Source organism: Bolinopsis microptera, chromosome 2, assembly GCF_026151205.1.
Source record: "Bolinopsis microptera isolate Bmic1 chromosome 2, MBARI_Bmic_1.0, whole genome shotgun sequence".
Lineage (NCBI taxonomy): Eukaryota > Metazoa > Ctenophora > Tentaculata > Lobata > Bolinopsidae > Bolinopsis > Bolinopsis microptera.
Genome location: NC_087073.1, coordinates 20521417 through 20541977, shown reverse-complemented (window position 1 = coordinate 20541977; position 20561 = coordinate 20521417). Strand labels below are relative to the sequence as shown.

Genomic DNA, 20561 nt, shown 5'->3' with positions numbered 1-20561 from the left:
AGCTCAGATTGATTTAAATAAAATGTTTACGAACAGTGTTTTAATTTTAATGTACATGTATGCGCTATGGCCGACATTTCAGTGTTTTAGGAATTTGCTACCATGAAGTCAGTTGCTTGAGATGAACTCAATTATTTTTGTTAAATCTGTCGTACTCGTATTGTGAACTAACATGAGTAAACCCCAATTGGGCTTTCATATCAAATGGTTCAGTGCAAAGCAAAAGTTGATAACTTGTTATTTCATATATAATACTAATATTGATAATGTCTATCGTGATCAAACATTAATTACATACATAATCTAAATTTAATTATAGATGCTCCTTGTCTCACTCCTGCTGGTCTTGCTTCAATCGAAGGAGGGGAATTGTGAAATCTCTGGGAACGGAACCTCTAACCAAACAGAGCCGACCACTTGGAAACATTTGATCTATTCCGTTCGTGGTCCCGATGAGTTTGCCAAGAACTTGACCATGCTATTAGAATCTCATGATTCTATATTCAAGTACAAGTTCTACCAAAGCCCCTCTAGGGAAGGCATCGCTTATCTTGAAGCAAGGAACCTCTGCTTGGAACTGGGATCATTTCCGGCTGTTATTCTATCTGAAAAGCAGCATGCTGAGGTATGTCCAGTATTTAAATGAATTACTGTCAGTGTCACTAATATGTAGCCCAACTTTGGCCAATGCTAATTTACTTCTTGGTGACAGGAAGGAACTCGCAGTGACAGGGTGCGGGGATGAGGTGGTATTAAACAGCTAAAATTTGGCCTTAGCAAATTTTGAACAATCTCTTACAGTCACCATCACGTAAACTAAATTTGGCCAAAGTTTGCTACATTCTTGTTACAGCAAAGAAATTATATAGTTTTTGTTTCGTGCACGCAATCGTAACAATGAATATTCAGTGTTCAGTACACGCTGCCCATTTATGTAAAGGTCATACTGATTCCAGGATCTTCATGGTTTTAACATTTTCACTTCCAAGGTTCAAGATTTGTTGTTTCGGGCTAACGTTACCGATGCGTGGACAGGTTTAACTTTTTTAGAAACTGGTGCATTAAAAGGATTGTTGTGGGACACCGGCACAGACATGTTTTTCTCAGCAGATAATTTCTTTCTCAACAACCTTCCCTCTACTCATTCCAATGACTCATTTCCGTAAGCATAAATATGTTGAATTAATGAAAATGAATGATAATGAAGTAATGACAATGAAGTACTTAACTTCTTTTCTCAAGATGGAACTGTAATATATTAGTATCATTGCACACTGATTAGTGAATATAATGGCATAAATTCCATGCAGGTCTCCAGCAAATAGGTCGATCGAAAAGAGCTCTCCAGAACATTCACAGGTTGGCACAGTCACCGACGGAAACGTTGAACCTGGCACAATTAACGATCCCAAGGAAAGCTCGCTCCATTTTACCATGCTTCAGTTTGGCGAGTATCAGCCAAAAATTCCTGAATACGTAGCAAGTGGCTTTGTTTGCTCCAACTTTAGTGTAAGTTTAATCGACGAGACGGGGGGAAATAAAGACCAACCTACCGGCAACTACGATATGGTTAAAAATGTCACTGACACTTATGAGAATGAAGGAGATGAGAACGAAGAAGATGGGAACGAAGGAGATGTAAACGAAGGAGATGAGAACGAAGGAGATGAGAACGAAGGAGATGTGAACGAAGGAGATGAGAACGAAGGAGATGAGTACGAAGGAGATGAGAACGAAGGAGATGAGTACGAAGGAGATGGGAACGAAGGAGATGAGTACGAAGGAGATGAGAACGAAGGAGATGGGAACGAAGGAGATGAGTACGAAGGAGATGAGTACGAAGGAGATGAGTACGAAGGAGATGGGAACGAAGGAGATGAGTACGAAGGAGATGAGTACGAAGGAGATGGGAACGAAGGAGATGAGAACGAAGGAGATGTGAACGAAGGAGATGAGAACGAAGGAGATGTGAACGAAGGAGATGAGAACGAAGGAGATGAGTACGAAGGAGATGAGAACGAAGGAGATGGGAACGAAGAAGATGTGAACGAAGGAGATGTGAACGAAGGAGATGTGAACGAAGGAGATGAGAACGAAGGAGATGAGAACGAAGGAGATGAAAACGAAGGAGATGGGAACGGAGGAGATGGGAACGAAGGAGATGAGAACGAAGGAGATGGGAACGGAGGAGATGGGAACGAAGGAGATGAGAACGAAGGAGATGGGAACGAAGGAGATGGGAACGAAGGAGATGAGAACGAAGGAGATGTGAACGAAGGAGATGAGAACGAAGGAGATGAGTACGAAGGAGATGAGAACGAAGGAGATGAGAACGAAGAAAATGTGAACGAAGGAGATGCGAACGAAGGAGATGAGAACGAAGTAAATGAGAACGAAGGAGACTTCTTCGAATCTGGCCTGTTTCAGGAAATGTACATCGACTATATAGTAAGGGAACATTTCAACTCATTCAAACTAGAGGTGTTACAAAGTGAAACTGGAATACGATTTAATGAATTGGAAGAGATCTGTTATGAAAACGGAGCAACTCCTGCACTTTTGCTTACCAAGGAGGTCAATCTAAAGGTAACTTTTTCTAAAGCTAACTATTGTTAGAGAAACATAATCATTGTGTTGAATGAATATATAGTATATACAATTCATCGCCAGGTCTTTTCAAAGTAAATTTCGTTGGTTTAAGCTACAAAATCCACGTAAAGTTTGCCTCAATTTAAGAAAACTTGTGGATTTTCTGCTTAAAAACAAATCTTTCCCACAGGCTCATAAATTGATGACTTCTGAAGGAGTATCCGATGCCTGGATTGGTCTAATTTACAATCACTCCTCTAGTCAACTCTCCTGGGGCAATTCTTCGAGCACTGGGATGTATTTCAACAGTTCCAAGTACTACATGAACAATCTGAGATCGTTTAATTGTGATAACTGTAACCTTCGATATTCTTACAGCCCTGCTATTCTTCACCAGAATGGTTCTTGGGAGTTAGTTGATGGAGATTATTTGTCCGGAGCTGTTCTTTGCATGGATATCGAAAGTGAAGTCGCGGGGAGTTTTATGGGAAATTTCTTTCTTTACGAAGTCCCACACGCCTTGGAATTTGATATATTGTTCTTGAAGGAGCCAGCAAATTGGATTATTGCGGCTGAAATGTGTTCCCAAACCTTCGGAATTTCCTTCCTTTCTCCTGTTGTAACGCCTTACCTTCAAAGAAAAGTAAGTGATATTTGAAATTCACTGATTCGATCTCATGCCTAACCGCTGTAGTTAATCAATATATCTGAATTATGATTACCGTATTAAGTATTTAGGTATTTTATGTACATCATAATGTTTAGGTGGACGATCTATTGAAAGCTACTAGACCTGTTCCCGATCTTGCCTGGACAGGATTGATTTTCACCGATAAGGGGCTCCTGGCTCGTTACTACAATTTCTCATATACTGGGGAGGATATTGATTTGCGACTACACGAAAAGTCAAGAGAGGTTATGGATTTGGTGACTAGAGGAGAAATTGATGCTGCCCCTGTTGCAATAACCTCAGAGGGATTGTTCGTTGTTCTGCATCTAAACAGTACTGTGGAAGCAGTCATCTGCAGCACAATAAACCCAGACCTCTTGAGGCTCAAGGAAGACCCAGGTATAGGATGAGTATGCCCATATATCACAAATTATCACCACTCCATAATAACCATATCATGATTATATAATTTTATATCTTATTAATTTATAATTTAACTACCGTTATATCACTTATACCAGCTATAATATATATATATACTATTATACTTTACATTACACCTCCTTTTATTGTTAACTCAGATATCAAACCCTCCCAACTTACACCTCCTGATACAAGGTTGTAGGTAACACTTCAGCTCTGTCTTACTGTCATTGTGACGTCATTGTGACGTAACATTTAGTCAGCCTCTACACTAAAGTCTCCAGAGATGAGACAGCTTCAAGTGCTGTAATCAAACAAGACAGTATAGTTTCCTAGATTGTATAGTGTGTACACGTTGTCTGCTCTTGTCTGGTGACAACTGTGAACCGTAATGTCCCTGTTCAACGCTATGAAGGCGTTGAAGGTTCTGGGGAACATGGAGACACATAAGGAGGTAATAATAAAGACACCCCTAACTACAACGATAGAGGGACCAGCTAACAGCATGTCGGAGATTCCACAACCTCATGGTATCCCCATGTCCATGGAACTATACGAGGTACTGATAATATGTTTCTTGGCAGTTTTTGCATGTTATTTTCTTCTTAACAAAGTTTTATATTCTACTTCTGAGTTTACCAGCAAGTTTAATCTTGTCAGGCTGATGACCTGAACAAAGCTGGAGAGAGATGGGGTGAACTGGAAGGTGAAGACCTCGCAGTTGATATCGTTGAATTTCCTAAGAAACCAAAGAGCTGGAAGAGTAAACTACCTGAGCCTGACGTAGGATTTAATATTTCTTTATACATGGTTGTTGTGTAACATTGGTTTAAGACAGCTATAATTTCTATTTGGGAATTGTTTTAAGTTTGACTGAATGAATTGGATTATCACTTAAATCTAGCAATAATGTAAATGAACTGTTTTCCAGCAAGCATTGCTTGGGATCAGCAACCTGCTGTTCATGAATAACAACCAAACAAAACCAAGTGAAATCGCTGGACCAGTGACATCAGATAAGAAAGACCTGCTTAACAATGAGTGGCAGCACACTGAAGTTAATTTGAATCACATTGATTTGGAAGTTGAAAGAAAGAGGGTCAACTCTCTAAAAAAAGCGTACCATGAACCGTATGTTTACATACCTTTTTTCTCATTTTTATAAAAATCACTTTTCAATGTTCAAAGAATGCCATACTATTTTCCAGGAATCCATGGAATGACATTAGTTGTTATTCAGCTATCCTTAAAAGTTAAAGGATATAAACATTTTATCTAATGACTCATGAAATAGGCTTACATGCTTTAAGCATTTATAAAATCGTGATTTCAATCGTACGACGTACAAAAATTAATTGCAGGTGTGGCTTCTTCGACCATGAAATCTGTTCGTTAAACTTGAGGAAGGCAATACTTTACCAATCCAAGAGTCTAGTCAAGATTATCATTCGTTCTCACCGCATTGCGTTCCTAAAAAACCCTCAAGCCTTGATTGTTACTCAGGACAAGTCTACTGTAGTAAATATGATGGATGCTTTCAGGTATAATACAATTTGGATTATCAACAGGGAATGACTTATTAAGATTAAGTAACACTTATCAGTTATCATTCGCAGTGATTTGTGGTAGGCTACTATTTTTGATATATTATAATATGTAAATATACCCATTAGCAATCCAGCGATAATTGTTTTTAAAACAATTATCCACAGGGTGACTCCTCTAATGATTGCCGCCAAGGTCGGTAACTTCAAGATAGTTAAGGTACTGTTACAGTACGGAGCCGACCCTACTTGTATTACGAGTTCTGGCGACACTGCACTTTCTATCGGGGCTAGGGTAGGCAATCTTAAATTCTGAAAGTATCCAACTTCTCAATTTTAATAATAAGTTTTTTGGAGGTACTGTTTTATGTAACTGTTCTGATAATATTGCCAAAATGAAGTGACTTTGCCAAATATTCTCCCTTTTTCAGCATCATAATGAACGTATGATAGAGCTACTAATAGATTACGGAGCTGATATTGGTGTAGCTCTTTGCATGGTCGGTCTGAATAGACCTTCTCTCTACCAGAAACGTAGAAGCAAAGACATGCTAAATGCCCCAACTATTGGGTAAATTAGATCAATTTCTTTATATTTTCTTGGCTGTATTCCAAAATCTTTTTTCTTTTCGTGATAATTAAGTTATTGATCTTTCTGTTTCCTTCTATCTTTTTTCCCAACACATTTTCCCAGGTTATCTCATTACGGATTCAGTTTTGAGCCAATCCTCATTTTGTCTCAACCAAAATTTCTGCTGAGGACCCGAAATCCCATTTTCGAGGCATTTAAAGTGGGAACTATTATCAACAAGATAGGTTAATGATCTACAAATAATTTCACTTATAATTTCATATTTTGAGCCGTTATTGATACGAACACTGCACCGTATAAATTTTCATCGGACCGGAATTTTAAAGTTACAATGAGCTACAAATCTATCAACTATAGGTGATAAAAAAGACGAATATCTCGGTGATTGCGATTCCCTGGAAAGCCAAACCGATGACTTCGCGTACTACTATCTAGACCAATGCCGGACAATGTGGGAAGCGCTCCTCCTCCTGCATGACCAACAGGTTCATGACCAAAACATTGATCTTCTTCAATATGCTCTGAAGAAGAAGAAGATGAAGTTCATCTCACACCATTTTTGTCAGCAGTACATCATGGACACATGGTAACTATTAGTATTATATTTCCGTTTCTCATTCATTCTCGATTGACATTACTTATTTATCGAAGTAATGACTGACAGAATATTTTCTTAATATACAAAAATATTCCAACTGAAACCTCGAATATTCTTTATTTTAGGTACGGTGGAGTTCAGAGGGGAAGGACGAAGAACACCCTCAAAAAGCTGGGCCAGCTCTTCCTTCTTCACCTGTTCATGCCCGTCCTCCTGGTATATGCCTTTTTCTCACTGGTTCGAGGGTTTGACTTACTCAACTATGCTGGGATATCCAACACTAAGTTGATGACTATTTGGAACCACCTTCATGTCCCAGTGGTCAGCTACATAGTGGACTTGTTCAACTTCTTTGTTCTTTGTTCAGTCATGACATGGACGTGTGTGACCATTACTGATTCTTATGCTGATACGAGCGCCGCCGAGGTAAATCATAAATTTGTCTTCTTAACTTATGCAGAATCACCTGCTGAATTTTATTTCTGGTTATGCTTTATTTTCGATAAAGTGGGTATGTTTGCTTAAAGTTAAACTATTCGATTGGGTTAACAAATATTTTAATGATAATCCATTATACAATGGCTAGACTGTGCTTTTAAGAGCGAGCCTGACTCATTAATTCTTCACAACAATGTTGAGATCTAAGCGAGTGAAATGTAGTGCAGTTAAAAAGTTTGAACGCGATCACATATTATGTATTATGATCAAATCCCTGTATCAATCAAATCAAATCAAAACCGCCCCTCATCGCAGATTGTGCTGTGGATGTGTCTTGCAGCTCGGTTTATGGTAGAGATGGACAAGATCCGAACGCAAGGCAGGCATTTCTTTAAACACGCTGGAAATGTGGTGGATTTGTCCGTGTCTTGCTGTATCATATTCACTGTGCTCCTTAGATTTGTAGCCTACGCAAACATATATGATGCTGCAAAGTATGTCTAATAGTTACTACTACACTTGATTATAAATCAATAATTTAATTGAATACACTTACTACTTGGAAGATAAATTTATAACGTTTCTCACATGATGATATATTTTGATCGATTCATTACATTAATACTGAGAAGGGTAAGAATCCCAAAAAATCCCACCAATCATCAAATATTGTTTCTACTTTATAGGTTTCCCTTGTGGTCATCATATGTGTACGCAACTGCGTTCTTAGGATTAATGCTGCGAATGTTGGAAATGTTGGATATAACTTACACTCTAGGACCACTCGAAGGAGCCATCGGCAAAATGATGATGGTAAGTCTTAAAGTTATACCTTCCATTATGGTTGATACGATAAATAGACATCTGAAATGCTTGCCCTCTTTCTATTACACTATAATAATATTAATATAGAGGTTAGGACAAATTTAAAATATGGAAATGTAGATTGTACTTGTAGGGGTACATCAATAAATAAAAACATACTTTTCAGGACGTCGTAAAAGTGTGTTTACTCCTGGTTTTATGTATTGTGGGATTCTCTGTATCAATGTGGACTATCACCTTGCAGTCGTATCACTATGAGGAAGAACGACAAAATATCACGAACAAAACGTTGACACACCCAGAATTGTTCTCCGACTACAGTACCACTCTCATGACACTGTTGTGGTCAACGTTTGGCCTGATCGAGCCTGATAACATTAAAATAGATTACAACAACAATGCTGATTCTTATCTCAAGGTCTGTTTATGCTGACGTTTTATGCTATTTAGTATTTTTTTTATGTCCTGACTGTGATATTTATCGAGATATGTACATAATTCCACGACTTATAGTTGGAACCTTTGATATTATAATAGAAAGAGGGAGTTGGAGTTTTGCTACTTCTCATATATATAACCTGATCCACAATTAACTAAATATGTCAACTCTGTGATGACGCAGTGATTACAATATTAATTATAAACATGTTGTTTGACTGCGTCAACAGGGGTTGCACCTGCGTCATTGCTGAATTGCTCCATACTGACAGTAAGCACTAAGCATGTGACGCACTGACGCAGGTCAACATCAGACAGGTTGTTAATTTGAGAGCCTGAGACCACCTCCTGTTTGGATCTCCTGAATGCCAACTTAACTGCAATTATACTCAATAGCTACAACAACTGCAATAGTTAACTGCGTATATGTGACTGCAGAGTTTTCCGCAATGTTGATCCGTGGATTAAATGGAACTTGAATAATGATTTAAACACCTTCAATTGTTTCAGTTACTGTGGGGAGTCTACATTTTAACAGCTATGATCCTATTCCTGAACATGTTGATCGCCATGTTGACTGAAACATACGTCAAAGTGATTAACAACGCTGAAACGGAATGGAAGTACGCTCGTTCCGTGATCGTTCAGAAATATGTGGGCACCCATCCATTCATGTTCCCGTTCAACCTGATATTGTACCCTTTATTCCTACTCTACCACATCACGATAAAGAGAAGAATGAACAAATTGATGGTAAAAGAGACAAATGAGGCCGATGAAGAAGCCATTAGACAGTCAGGATTTCTGCATCAGGCTATTAAAAAAAGGTTCAAGAGCAAGTTCAAGCAAGTGCTGGACATTCCGTATCATCTCCGTAAAAATATATTTGACTATTGTACCACCTTCCCGTTCCAGACTAATAAGGCCAAGAAACGTATGCATAGAAAAAAGAGCACTTTCAGAGCACCCACTAAAGAATCTGAGGGTTCAAGTTCAGATGAATTGAGCGGTGGTAATTCTGAAGAGAGCTTGAGTGAATAATATTGCAACTAGGATGGGTTGTTAAGTGATTATCCGCTGTTATTTATTACTATTAGTAAAAAACATAACAATCTTTGTTAAATCATTTAGACTTTTAGATTACGAAAGACAATTGATTATTTTAGTTTCAGTAATATGTTTAGATACAGGATGAATTCTGAAAATAAATATGGTCCAACGTTTATAATTATATGCGTTAATATACACAGTTTTATGATTATTCTATACTCTGCAATAATGTTGTTTTTCTGTTATATAATTATAATCAAGTGATTAAAAAGTGCATCAAACGACTAAAAAAGATTTGAAATTCCCGAGCACTGAATAGACTCAGCTAAAATAAATTACGAACCGTCAAACTGAATGAAACTGTTTACTGGTTCTCGAAAAGCGTATGCTACTAATTACTCTCATAGCAAGCTTCAGTGGAACGCTCCCCAACTTAATGACCAGTAAGATAGCGAGAACTGCCAGGAATATGATGATGTAGGTCTCCGGAGCCGTATAGCGTACGTCCTGGATCCGATACTGGATAAAGTTGTAGTCTGTGTAGAGTTTGTATTGTAACATTGCTCGGACGTATATTGTGAGAGCTCCTCCAGCAACTGAGCTCATGTGCATCATGCACCCGTCTGTGGAGTAGAGTGAGTTAAGTTAAAGTGTTATATTATTGCTATGTCAACACACAAATTTAACTGTTTTTCCCATAATCCAAATCTTTTTTTTGGAAGGTGGTGATTTCGAATCGTCATGTGCTGCATAATGCATTGTCTTCGAAGAGGATTATTTTTACTCAGTAGATTGTGTAATAGCAACTCAAAGTAGATGATAACCAGTCTGGTTAGTGGTTAACTAATATCACGCAAACGCGTTGCCCTTCTGTCTCAACTATCATCTTCGTCTCGACTTCATCATTTGGATCGCTTCGAATTTGGTGTATTTTAAACGTTGAAAATTAGAAGTTCGAAACCACTTTGTTTGAAGATGGGAGAGAGCTTGTGACGAGGGAGAGCTGGTGACCGTTTCTCTGGGGTCAGAAACGCAGCTGTGTGATTATCTTACAAGGGAAAGAGTCAGATGTATACGTAGAAAGTGACATATCAAATCTTCAGATGACACTCATTCATCTCCTGCCAAAATCATTCATTGTCTCAAAATTCATATTTCGAGATTGGCTAGCAAGCAATGACACCTGATGTCAGACTTGGTCTATGCAGTCACTGTCACATTTATCCTGGGACATCTGTCATAGGCCAACTATTTTACCAGGATCGGATGGTACTGATGCTTGATTTTAGCCCAAAATTCTAACATTTTCGAGAGCCGAAGGCGTACTGTATCACTCCATGACCTCATGCGGTATCAAAAGACTTGATTTCAAGAACATGATAACTTGCAGTAGACTTTTGGTGCTTGAGAATCAATTAGGTAAAGAAATTATCATAATTATTTAGACTGGCTCGTTACTACTCGACCACTTTGTAGATACGGTTATGATCAGGTATAATGATCAGGTATAATGCCCTCGTCTTTACAATGATCGTCAAAGCAGCGTCTCATGGGGCAGACAAGGTGCATCACAAGTCAATTTCACGAACAATAGATAGTTGCTTACAAAGAAACCATGTCATTATACAATATTGGAACATAAAATATATTTTGACTTGGCTTTACAATAATTTGCGCTACCTTTAATTAAGGTTCCGTCGAGCTAATCACAGTGCTGGCAAGCACGACCGCCGCAATTAGAAAATTATGAATTATCCTAGAATGGCATTGAACGTATAATAATTGTAGTTCACATACCTCGAAGCTCGGCTTCTGACAAAGGTTTCCTCATCATGAAGTAATTTTGCTCTTTGTTGAAATCAACTGCCAACCTGTCGATCAATTTTCTTCTTTGGAGTGCCCTGAAAGTATGGTTTTAAGTCATGTTATCTGAAATTCCTAATAGAGGACGGTTTATATTTCAATTGTCATACTCGGACCGTCCAAACATTCAAAGAAACAATATTTGCCCGCCAACCTTGTGCCAATAATTTATATAGACATGAGAGCATAAACTTAAAGTCATAAATAATTTTGGCCAGAATTTTGATAAAATCTAAAGCTCTTTTTTTAATGTATGGCCATGAGTATGATTATGAAATATGGGCAGAATGCAACAAACAGCTAGCATGAATAATTTAAACCTCTCCCGAGATTTCTTGGAGTGGAGAGCTATAGCCTCAGGAAGATGAGAACCATCGTAGGGAGCATAACAGCCATCATCCCTCTGCCAGTCTAACATCATTTCTAGGACACTGGGTCTCACAAAATCCTCCACGAATCCTGCGCCTCCACAGAACATGATCTGGGAGACAGCTTGGTGGTAAGTTAGGTAATGGGTTTAATACCGATAATGCTATCGCTATCAGCGTTGAATTCTCAACTGTGAATAAACCTAAAGATGGCAAATCAGTGACGTAGGGTGATATTTACTTGTAAAGGGTTTGAGAAACTTTCAAGAGTTACATCAAGTAATACTTGATAACCACTAATCGCCCTGCATTATCTGGCTCGATGATTTGCGACTCGCTCTCAAACTTGACACATTTGATGAGACCGTTTTAAAAGTGAGAGTAAACGGTATATTTATCAAAACAGCTGCTTACACAAATATACCTGTTCCATTACCAGGTCCTGGTCCACGCCAGGGTCCACTCCTCGCGAGAATATACCCTCCATCTCACTGTAAATATTAGAACAGAAAGATTTGGTGAGTTCAGCCACGGCAACTTCTCCTCCCTTGGAGTTGATGGCTTCAGAGCAGTTGTAGTGCTTGATAAGGAAGAAAAATAGGAGCTGGTGGGTGATGGAGTATTCACGTTGGCCTTTGTCCGTTATCTGGCGCCAACACTTGTCTGTTATCTGTAATAAACCGTGTTATGTGTATCAACCATCAGTTTCTGGTTATGGAGGTTTATAGAAGTAGAAAGTAGAATTGCGTAATATAAGACTGCGACTAGATTGGATTTTGTCGACAATCTCACTCATGCAACAGTAAAATCAATGACGCACAGAGAACACGTGGTACAAATCATGCTGCAAAGTAAATCAAATCGAAAGGTTGTTGGCTAATGGAGTTGATATTTCTATTCCGTGAACAAAGGCATAATGGCATTGCATAATATGGATAGCTCTTACCGTGCATTTGAGTCCTTTATAATGTCCACTACCTATAGTTCCCATCAGACAGTCGTCACTCTCCTTCGGCTCGATGTTTAGCCGACTTTCTTCGGAGAATATTAAACCTGATATTGATTTATTAGTATCATGTATCAATTTTGTCAGACGTCCTCCCATCTTCCCCCTCTACTGTAGCCGGCCGCCGGAACGGTGGAGAGGGTGCATCATGTGTAGCCGCAAAATATTATGACTGATGCAACGTTCAGGGTGTCAGCTTTTATTATTATAAACTCAGTACATGACATGCATATTTTATTCTAAATTTATTAAATAATATGATATACCACTTTTCTTAAGATACCATTTATAGAATTTAAATTCTACTAACTTGAATCAATTCTCCCGATAGATCCTCCCAGTAAGTTTTCATATACAAAAGGCCTGCTCAGCAGCTCAGAAAACTTGTTAAACTGCACTGCAGCATTCCGTTTTGCGTAGAAAAGTCCTCGCTCGGAAACTTGTTTCGCATAATCTGCTATTCCGGACACACGTTCTAGAATGCTTGCTTCATTATCTTGGTGAGCTTTTCTTACGGTGTCTTCTAAACCACCTGTTGATTGTCGGTGTAATTGTCTATTATTTTAGCCAGTAGAAGGCAAAGTTATTGGAAAGATGAAGATGAAATTAGGTCTGAGATAACTCAGACCTAATAAATGTCAGCTGATGGTCACCGAGCAAAGATAGTAATCTACAACAAGCAAATGGAAAAGCAACATCAATCATATCGTTCATGCATTGTATTTGTTAAACAACTTCTTTACTGTTTATCAAATGGGTTTACCTTGAATCATGCGGATAGCCCACATAGAATCCACTATAAGCGAGCCCCTGTTCTTATCAAAATATTGCAAAAGTTTTTCCAGCGAATCCAGAGTCTGAGACACATGATCGAGGGTGAAAGCAGCGTTTCTGTTGGTCCGAGGGCGTATCAGGGTTGAAGCTGTGGTCATCAACAGGACTTGAGTCCAGACAAGAAGCTGCATGAACTGTTTATATCTAAAGTATCAACTTGATGATTTCTCACTAAACGTCTACTGACCTGAACAATTTTACAAAGTTGTTGAGACGATCACTCTGTCTGCTGAATCATGGTTATCCGTTATGAGCGGGTTATATTTATATAGCGCGAAATTGACACCCGGAATGATTGTGGCAGTGGCATCGATTTTACGGCGTTATAAAGACAATATTTTCTTTACAGCTATTAATTTTGGTATGATATTTTGACAGTTCTGCCGGTGTGGCAGGCATTATCCTTTGTTTGGTATGATCATTTTCAGCTTATCGGCCATATTGATCTCTGCAGAAAGGTATCCTCGCAGCCAAGAACGAAATTTTGTGATAATTACCACTTAGCAACTGACATTTTATCAAAGACTACCATATCTTTTAAGTTATTTCATCTTAAGTTATTTGACAAGGAACACGAAAAGTTGGCTTCACATTTCACAAGCAAAACAGCACGACTGTTAACTGTTAACTGTACAATAACTGAATGTTGCGACTGTACAATAACTGAATGTTGCGTAATCAAACCTAGCTAATAGATTCAGTCTAATAGATTTATAATCAGTGTAACGAGCTGAACTAGTCCACTCATTTGCTTGATTGTACTGCGTGTCAAACTCCCATTATCATTATACCCGGCCGCAATCCGCATAAAACAAATTAAAAACGAAATCGCCACTTTAAGTTTGCGTATTCATGACATACACAATACACATCATAATCAAGTTTCATTTACCTTTGTTGAATTCCTCTGCAAGCAAATATAGTCCTACACAGCAGCAGGCAGCCTCTCTATACCTCTGCAGTCGACTACAAGGAACGGTGCACTAAACTATTTAGTTAAATTAAAAAAGTAGTGCCACACAGCTCTAATAACTAGTCGGACCCGACATACTGTACTGAGCTGTCAAGTGTCAAGTGGGGTAGGTATAAAGCACTGCATACTGGTTGGGAGAGTGAGTCCGTGGGTGCTAACACTCTCATGATACTGCCCTCTCCCTGCTCGCGTAATCGCGCTATTAATCCCGTATATGGGATAAACAGTTCAATAAAATGATCCCAGTATATCCCTATAGCAACGTCAGGATGGCTCTAATTGCCCATGTAGTAGACCAGTTACTTGCACAATGTATATGTTAGGGTCAGCTATTGGCTGGCTCCCACCTAATTATGGTTCAGTTTAAATACGGGGGTCTACTATATAGCGAGTAGGTTCGAGATTTGGGGCACAGGTGCACGCCAGAGAGTGACATTTTACTTTTAAGAACACAAAATCTATATTACCAAGGATTTGCCTCAAATTTAAAATGCCGGTAGTTCTGTAAATGACTCGTTAATGTGACCATGTTTGGAGGAAATCTTCAAAAGTTAATAGCCCTGTTTACGTCTGACAAATAAAAGGGGACATTTTATTAAAACGAAAAGTCTGTGGCAATATTAGATTTTCTGACGTGATTCTCTGATCCTAAAGTAACAAATGAAACAAAATATTCCAAGCGCAAAATATAAGATAGTCAATACAATGGTATGCCAACCTTTGAATTGTTCTTGTATTGTCACCGTGAATTCCATTATCCTGATTCTGAATAATAGGGTACTATTTGGCATTTGGCAATAAAGCGCTTGGGTAGAATTAAACGGGTGGGAAATTTAATCTGTTGCCTTTGTTAAAATTCAGAGAACAGACTGCAGCTTTCCTGTAGTCCCAATAAATTATCCCATGTTTGAAGGAAATCTTCAAATTTTAATAGCCCTGTTTACGTCTGACAAATAAATAAAAGGGGACATTTTATTAAAACGAAAAGTCTGGGGCAATAATAGATTTTCTGACGTGATTCTCTCCTAAACTAACAAATCAAACAAAATATTCCAAGCGAAAATATAAGATAGTCAATACAATGGTCTGTCAACCTTTGAATTGCTCTTGTATTGTCACCGTGAATTCCATTATTCTGATTCTGAATAATGGGGTACTATTTGGCAATAAAGCCTGGGTAGAATTAAACGGGTGGGAAATTTAATCTGTTGCCTTTGTTAAAATTCAGAGAACAGACTGTAGCTTTCCTGTAGTCCCAATAAATTAACAAAATTTGCATTTAGAAATTGGTCGAGACCGAGGACCGAATACAAGGGTTTTGACATTTTAAAAGCAAATAAATTCCTGCCATGAAGACTATATATAGTAGCATACCGAGAATTGACCATTGAGTTATACCGTAAATAATAACAGACATCAAATCATGATTATAAAATGCCGTCAATCATGAATATTCAAATTCCTTAAAAATTAAAACTCTTGTAAAAGCCGATACCAAAGTATTGAGGCCCCAACTATAAGCTAAAAATCATAACAATGATGAAGAACATTGTTGAAACAATTGTCCGATGGCCAAGTTGTCCTAACGCCGAGTTTATAGCACAGACAGGTACACTCGGGGACCACTCCTGGAGCGAGGTGCACGTCGTGTGCTGGGAACCCTAAAGTATATTGTGATGTTGTTAATTTTATATCCTCTCATTTTTCTCCGAATCAAAACATATTATGTAATGTCTTGAGGGATCCAGGGTTTCAAACTGTTCCTGCCATTGGCATTTTCGATTTATTTCGCCCACCAGTACCAATCCATTATGAGATGTTCAGTCGAAAGTCAAATTGACCGTACGACAACGATATAGACTGTATACTGCTGTCTAATACTAATAGAGCATGACGACATAAATAATTCGAATCTAGAATATCTAATAATAGAGCACTCCCTTACCTGAAGGGTGTATCCATTGGAGCAGATGACGGTAGCTACAGAACCAATGTTATAGGGAGCTGCACCTGACACAGCACTCCTCTCACTCACTACTCGAGCATTTGGAACTTGTGCAGATATGTCTGAGCAACCAGCTGAGAACAATGCAAAGTTTAATCATACATTTGCTTTAATTCTTAACATTTTTATGTTCCAATAGGTGATCTACAGGGTGAGTTGAAAATAATGCATATCATTGTCGAGGGTGCAGTGAAAAAAAAAGACCTATGGATGAACTGACCTGTGCATTGGACCAGGTTTAAAAGTCCTGGGCTATAACCAGATGCTAGACACCTGGTGGAGAACCCTCCTAACTGATACATCCTAGGAGCGTACCCTTCTCTACATTGAACATTGATATAACTGTCAATGTTCGGAATGATGGGGGCTGACTTCTTTGCTGTTGAAAGAGAACCGTCCGAGTAGCTAGCTTTCCAGTGCTGGTTCGTGTCTTCTGTACAAGAAAGTTGAGGGATCAAAACTTTACGATGAATTGTCATTTTAAACTTGATGAATTGTAATTTGAAATTGATGAATTGTAAATTGATGAATTGTAATTTTTAAATTGTTTAGGTACAATAAACAAAGGAGATGAAAGTTTTACGACAGATGACTGTAAATCTAGGTTGTAGTCCACTCACCAGGAACTGGGGAACAACCTACTGCACACCAGTTAAGAACTTTGAAGAAAATATCCGGTGAAAAGAGTCCATTCTTGCATTTGACCACAATTTGTCCGACGTGAGAGTTTGTTGCACTGTCGAACTCATCTATTCTGCTCTGATTACTGAAATTATCATAAGTGCAGGCTTTTCAACTTTTTTCCTTTGCGAATTTGTTCTAAAATTCAGCCTTTTGAAAATAAGTTGCGGTATAAATTAAATGACTCACACTTCAGCCTGTCCTCTGACGTCGTTAGTGAACACCTGGGTTGCAGGGTACTTGCACACAATTGTGTAGGTGTCACCATCAGCAAAGGTCGAAGGAAGATTCTTTCCGGTCTTAAAATCCTTGATCTGATCTACCGAGATCGTTATCTTATCCGATGTGCAGTCTGTACATAACGTCCCTACAAGAGTTTACATTTTAGTTTTACAATATCTCGTAAGAACTTTCTAAATCTGTTTACTGAATGGATATTTGATATAGTTAATATTTTAATAATTCTACACGTAAGAGTTTCGAAAATATTTGTATCACCTGCTAGGAGAAGGAAAAGGAGAATGCTGCTGAATATGGATTTTTGTCTCGACATCTAATCTTTCAGCTGCCGACCATCCTTACTGTCAAAGGTTCTACATGGTCCTACTCGGTACTTATCAAATGACATTTCAGTAAGTGTGGAACTTAAAGGTTTAACTACTTATATTGATCGAATATCTAATTATTTTTGGATTAAATTCGAAAAAGGGTCTTTTCAATTATAGCGAATCTGAATTGATTTTCAGGGCTGTTCAGTAAGAAAATCAATATTTATCAGTAAGCAGTATCGTTAATTGTATTTATTAGAAAAAAAAGTAAAAATGTCAAAAAGTCAGAATTTGTTATACCAAGCTTTGATTAAGTTTTGTTTTCCTTGGCTACGATCAGTCATTCCATGATCCATTGTTCATGTTTGCAAACAAAAATTATAATAAAAAGTACAGAAGAGGGTGTAGTTTGTGGCACACTACGGGACTTGTCTGAGTCGGATATACACTTAGGCAAGGCAGGAGACCATTCTTGATCAGAAGTGCAAGTTACAAATCTCTCTCCCTGAAATAAAAGATCAGAAATTGCTGGTACCTAAATAATAATCATCTCCCGCCTATCAATATTCCATATTTCAGTTTTACAACCACTGTCTCAACGCAGTTACTGAGGAAGTGGTTAATGAAATGTTAAGACATAAGTAATGATAATAATTAATGATTATAAGTGCACTCACGGGATTATGATAGCCGGATCTACAAGATACAGAGATGACAGCTCCAACGTTAAAAGTGGGAGCTCCCTCCACCTCGCTAGCTTCGGGTTTTGCTTCAAGTTCCCCATTCATAAATGTTCTGGTTATGTCTTTACAACCAGCTATCAAAATAAATCATTTAGTTATTCAGTTTTACCCAAATTGGGCGATTAAAAATGCTTTGGGCCTGGGAACGATCACATACGATGCACCACCTTGATGATTGAATAGCTGAGGTCACAATTTAGTTTGACGTATTAGAAAATAACCTACAGACGCAAGTCACAAGTTTGGTGACGGGAGAGTCATAACCATCACCCAAACACCGGGTATCCTGGGCTCCTGTCTGAAGAACGGCTGGAGCGTAACTCTCTCGGCAACTTACTGTCGGGGTGAGGGCATTATTGATTAAATTATGCCTTTCAGAACATCACAGGTCGAAATTGTTTAACTTAAATGATAGATTTGATTTGATTTGATTTGATTTGATTTAAATTTGATTCTGTCTGAGTGAGTGAGTGGTGTGATACTAACCAATTAATCACTTGCATGGTTTTACAATCATTGCAATGATCGGTGACTTCAAGTAATTTACATTTAACAGTTTATAGATAAGTAAAGCTTATTACCAGTTATGTACCCCTTGATGCTCTTAAGAATAGGGGGAGTAGTTGGGGAGATGGAGATGGAGGTAGGAGAGTATGAGACTTGGTGGAAGGTCAGCATGGTCTCCGGTATAGGACTGCATCCCTCTGTGGGTATATATGTACATAACATTAACAGATCAGAGGATAGATGATTTAAAACCCAAACGTTGTGTGTTTTTGTGGTGTCGAATGCATGTTCCATGCATAATATTATGTGCAATCAAGTTATACTATCATAGTATTACCCTGACTTTGTAGTCTATAACCAGAATAAAGGGATGGGAGGAGTACCTGCGCACCAAGTAGAGATCCCAGTAAATATATCTGGTTTGAGAGCTCCTCCTTCACATCTAACAGCTATCTCTCCTTTTTGTAAGTGAAGGGAGTTTGGGTTTACAGCCAGCACCTCGTCTATCAGGTCAGTATCCCTGGAGAGGATAGTCAGTGTCACGTGACATAATACCACCCAGACTCTGGCAGGTGCAAAGTGTTTTATGCGTCATGACATAAAGTGGTATAGATCAGCTTTTAAAGTTTTAGTGCAAATTTGAGCATCAAATCAAGTTGACGGTAAAATATATTTCTACCGAAGACTACTCAAAGAAGAACTTACACCCCCGGTTTACTGCGTATCTGATTCACGAAAACATGTCGTGCATTTTTACAGATGACTGTAATACTTTGCCCATCTGACAGCTTTGCTGGGATGTTTGAGACGCTACCAGTTCCGGTCTCCACTTGCTGCATCTCAGTCCTGCTTTCAACCAATTTTTCGTTATAACAAATTGAACCTGCCAGACACACGCAGAATTAATTTCATCTTATACGAATTTTGACAGATTTTTTAAATGCCGTCTGAGCAGAATTACTGAATTTTGACCAAATATGCAAATAATTTAATCTCAGATCGACGATCACGGGTGTAGAACACGCTGCAACAGACCGTGACTTACCATTTGTCTGGTGGAGCAGAAAGCAGGAGATGAAGAATGAAAGCAATACGAATTTAAAACTGCGCGATGACATCAAACATTAAGAGTTGCAGATTGGTATAAAACAAGAGAAGACTATAACCGGTAAAACATTTCCTACACCGGGCAGGGCCGCGAGGGTACATTTTGTACTTGTTAAACACTGGTTTTGTGTGTTTTTTGCTCGTTTAGAACCAGAACATCCGGGTAAGGACTGTTCTCAACAATGTCTTGTACTGTGATGATTTTTGTGGCAATTATTTTTGTGATAGCTCTTTTTGGTGAGTAAGTCTTTGATTAACTACGATGATCTAGCAAAATATTTTTCTAACGATTGTATTTGTCGATCGATAATTTTACTGTCTACAGTACTTGTGACACGGGATGTATCAAGGAAATAAATATTACGCTTCTGGCTAAAACTACAGAAACTTTTAGATCTTGTAAACATGTTGACCAACTAAATTCACATGCCTTATCAGCAGTGGTACCAGCACAATCGAGCTCAGCAGTGGAACGACCTCAGTATGACGCATGTCCCGTTCCACAAGGGTGGGAAGACAAATTAATTGTAGGCCCAACTCCGAGAAACAACTTCCTCAAACATTCTGATACCGCTGTGGTAGGACTTTTATTTATTTCATATACTTATTATTTTGGATATATACGATAACTATAAGTAATCAAACAAAGAAAATTATCATATATATATATATATGATAATTTTCTTTGTTTGATTACTTATCTTTGGGCGATCTGATCTTTTATTAAGTCATAGAACCAGTGCACATAATTACCACCCG

At 38.3% G+C, this 20561-nt stretch overlaps 4 protein-coding genes across 5 annotated transcripts; 2 read left to right on the top strand and 2 right to left on the bottom strand.

The window, feature by feature from the left end:
• Nucleotides 1-1566: 1566 nt before the first annotated feature.
• LOC134810945 (involucrin-like) lies at nt 1567-3669 on the top strand. Its single transcript, XM_063817640.1, has 3 exons — nt 1567-2586; nt 2780-3232; nt 3355-3669. The coding sequence occupies exons 1-3, from the start codon at nt 1567-1569 to the stop codon at nt 3667-3669; spliced, it is 1788 nt and encodes a 595-aa protein (XP_063673710.1).
• A 331-nt stretch (nt 3670-4000) lies between these two features.
• On the top strand, nt 4001-9391 carry LOC134811308 (transient receptor potential-gamma protein-like). The gene is made up of 13 exons (XM_063818084.1): nt 4001-4241; nt 4343-4465; nt 4614-4813; nt 5044-5223; nt 5395-5521; nt 5658-5797; nt 5921-6042; nt 6176-6404; nt 6542-6842; nt 7170-7348; nt 7541-7667; nt 7846-8097; nt 8628-9391. Exons 1-13 carry the CDS (start codon nt 4074-4076, stop codon nt 9156-9158), a joined length of 2679 nt encoding a protein of 892 aa, XP_063674154.1. The 5' UTR covers nt 4001-4073; the 3' UTR covers nt 9159-9391.
• On the bottom strand, nt 9229-14310 carry LOC134811309 (UPF0764 protein C16orf89 homolog). The gene is made up of 8 exons (XM_063818085.1): nt 14131-14310; nt 13168-13425; nt 12715-12936; nt 12345-12451; nt 11823-12068; nt 11351-11511; nt 10965-11068; nt 9229-9790 (listed from the first exon to the last, which is right to left on the bottom strand). Exons 2-8 carry the CDS (start codon nt 13367-13369, stop codon nt 9513-9515), a joined length of 1320 nt encoding a protein of 439 aa, XP_063674155.1. The 5' UTR covers nt 13370-13425; nt 14131-14310; the 3' UTR covers nt 9229-9512.
• Nucleotides 14311-14886: 576 nt separating this feature from the next.
• LOC134811307 (uncharacterized) lies at nt 14887-19886 on the bottom strand. Of its 2 annotated transcripts, XR_010159787.1 has the most exons (12): nt 19741-19886; nt 19401-19578; nt 19079-19215; nt 18770-18892; nt 18414-18524; nt 18123-18262; nt 17396-17950; nt 17087-17264; nt 16837-16982; nt 16437-16649; nt 16157-16290; nt 14887-15872 (listed from the first exon to the last, which is right to left on the bottom strand). XR_010159787.1 is itself a non-coding variant. In XM_063818082.1 (6 exons), the coding sequence occupies exons 1-6, from the start codon at nt 17448-17450 to the stop codon at nt 15726-15728; spliced, it is 873 nt and encodes a 290-aa protein (XP_063674152.1). In that variant the 5' UTR covers nt 17451-17502; the 3' UTR covers nt 14887-15725. The 2 variants fall into 2 exon arrangements, 1 of the variants encoding a protein (XP_063674152.1); XM_063818082.1 differs by lacking the exons at nt 18123-18262; nt 18414-18524; nt 18770-18892; ... (1 more) ...; nt 19401-19578; nt 19741-19886 and having other exon boundaries at nt 17396-17502.
• Nucleotides 19887-20561: the final 675 nt, after the last annotated feature.

Excerpts from the sequence above, each read along its gene's own strand:
- LOC134811308 (XM_063818084.1), top strand. The coding sequence starts at position 4,074 with ATGTCCCTGTTCAACGCTATGAAGGCGTTGAAGGTTCTGGGGAACATG. Across the intron at positions 6,405-6,541 it reads CAGTACATCATGGACACATG|GTACGGTGGAGTTCAGAGGG; the intron begins GTAACTATTAGT and ends TCTTTATTTTAG. Across the intron at positions 8,098-8,627 it reads ATGCTGATTCTTATCTCAAG|TTACTGTGGGGAGTCTACAT; the intron begins GTCTGTTTATGC and ends CAATTGTTTCAG.
- LOC134810945 (XM_063817640.1), top strand. The coding sequence starts at position 1,567 with ATGGTTAAAAATGTCACTGACACTTATGAGAATGAAGGAGATGAGAAC. Across the intron at positions 2,587-2,779 it reads CCAAGGAGGTCAATCTAAAG|GCTCATAAATTGATGACTTC; the intron begins GTAACTTTTTCT and ends TCTTTCCCACAG. Across the intron at positions 3,233-3,354 it reads CGCCTTACCTTCAAAGAAAA|GTGGACGATCTATTGAAAGC; the intron begins GTAAGTGATATT and ends CATAATGTTTAG.
- LOC134811309 (XM_063818085.1), bottom strand. The coding sequence starts at position 13,369 with ATGCAGCTTCTTGTCTGGACTCAAGTCCTGTTGATGACCACAGCTTCA. Across the intron at positions 11,512-11,822 it reads AGGACCTGGTAATGGAACAG|ATCATGTTCTGTGGAGGCGC; the intron begins GTATATTTGTGT and ends GCTGTCTCCCAG. Across the intron at positions 11,069-11,350 it reads TCCAAGAAATCTCGGGAGAG|GGCACTCCAAAGAAGAAAAT; the intron begins GTTTAAATTATT and ends CCATACTTTCAG.
- LOC134811307 (XM_063818082.1), bottom strand. The coding sequence starts at position 17,450 with ATGTCGAGACAAAAATCCATATTCAGCAGCATTCTCCTTTTCCTTCTC. Across the intron at positions 17,265-17,395 it reads CCTTTTCCTTCTCCTAGCAG|GGACGTTATGTACAGACTGC; the intron begins GTGATACAAATA and ends AAACTCTTGTAG. Across the intron at positions 15,873-16,156 it reads CCAATGGATACACCCTTCAG|GGTTCCCAGCACACGACGTG; the intron begins GTAAGGGAGTGC and ends AATATACTTTAG.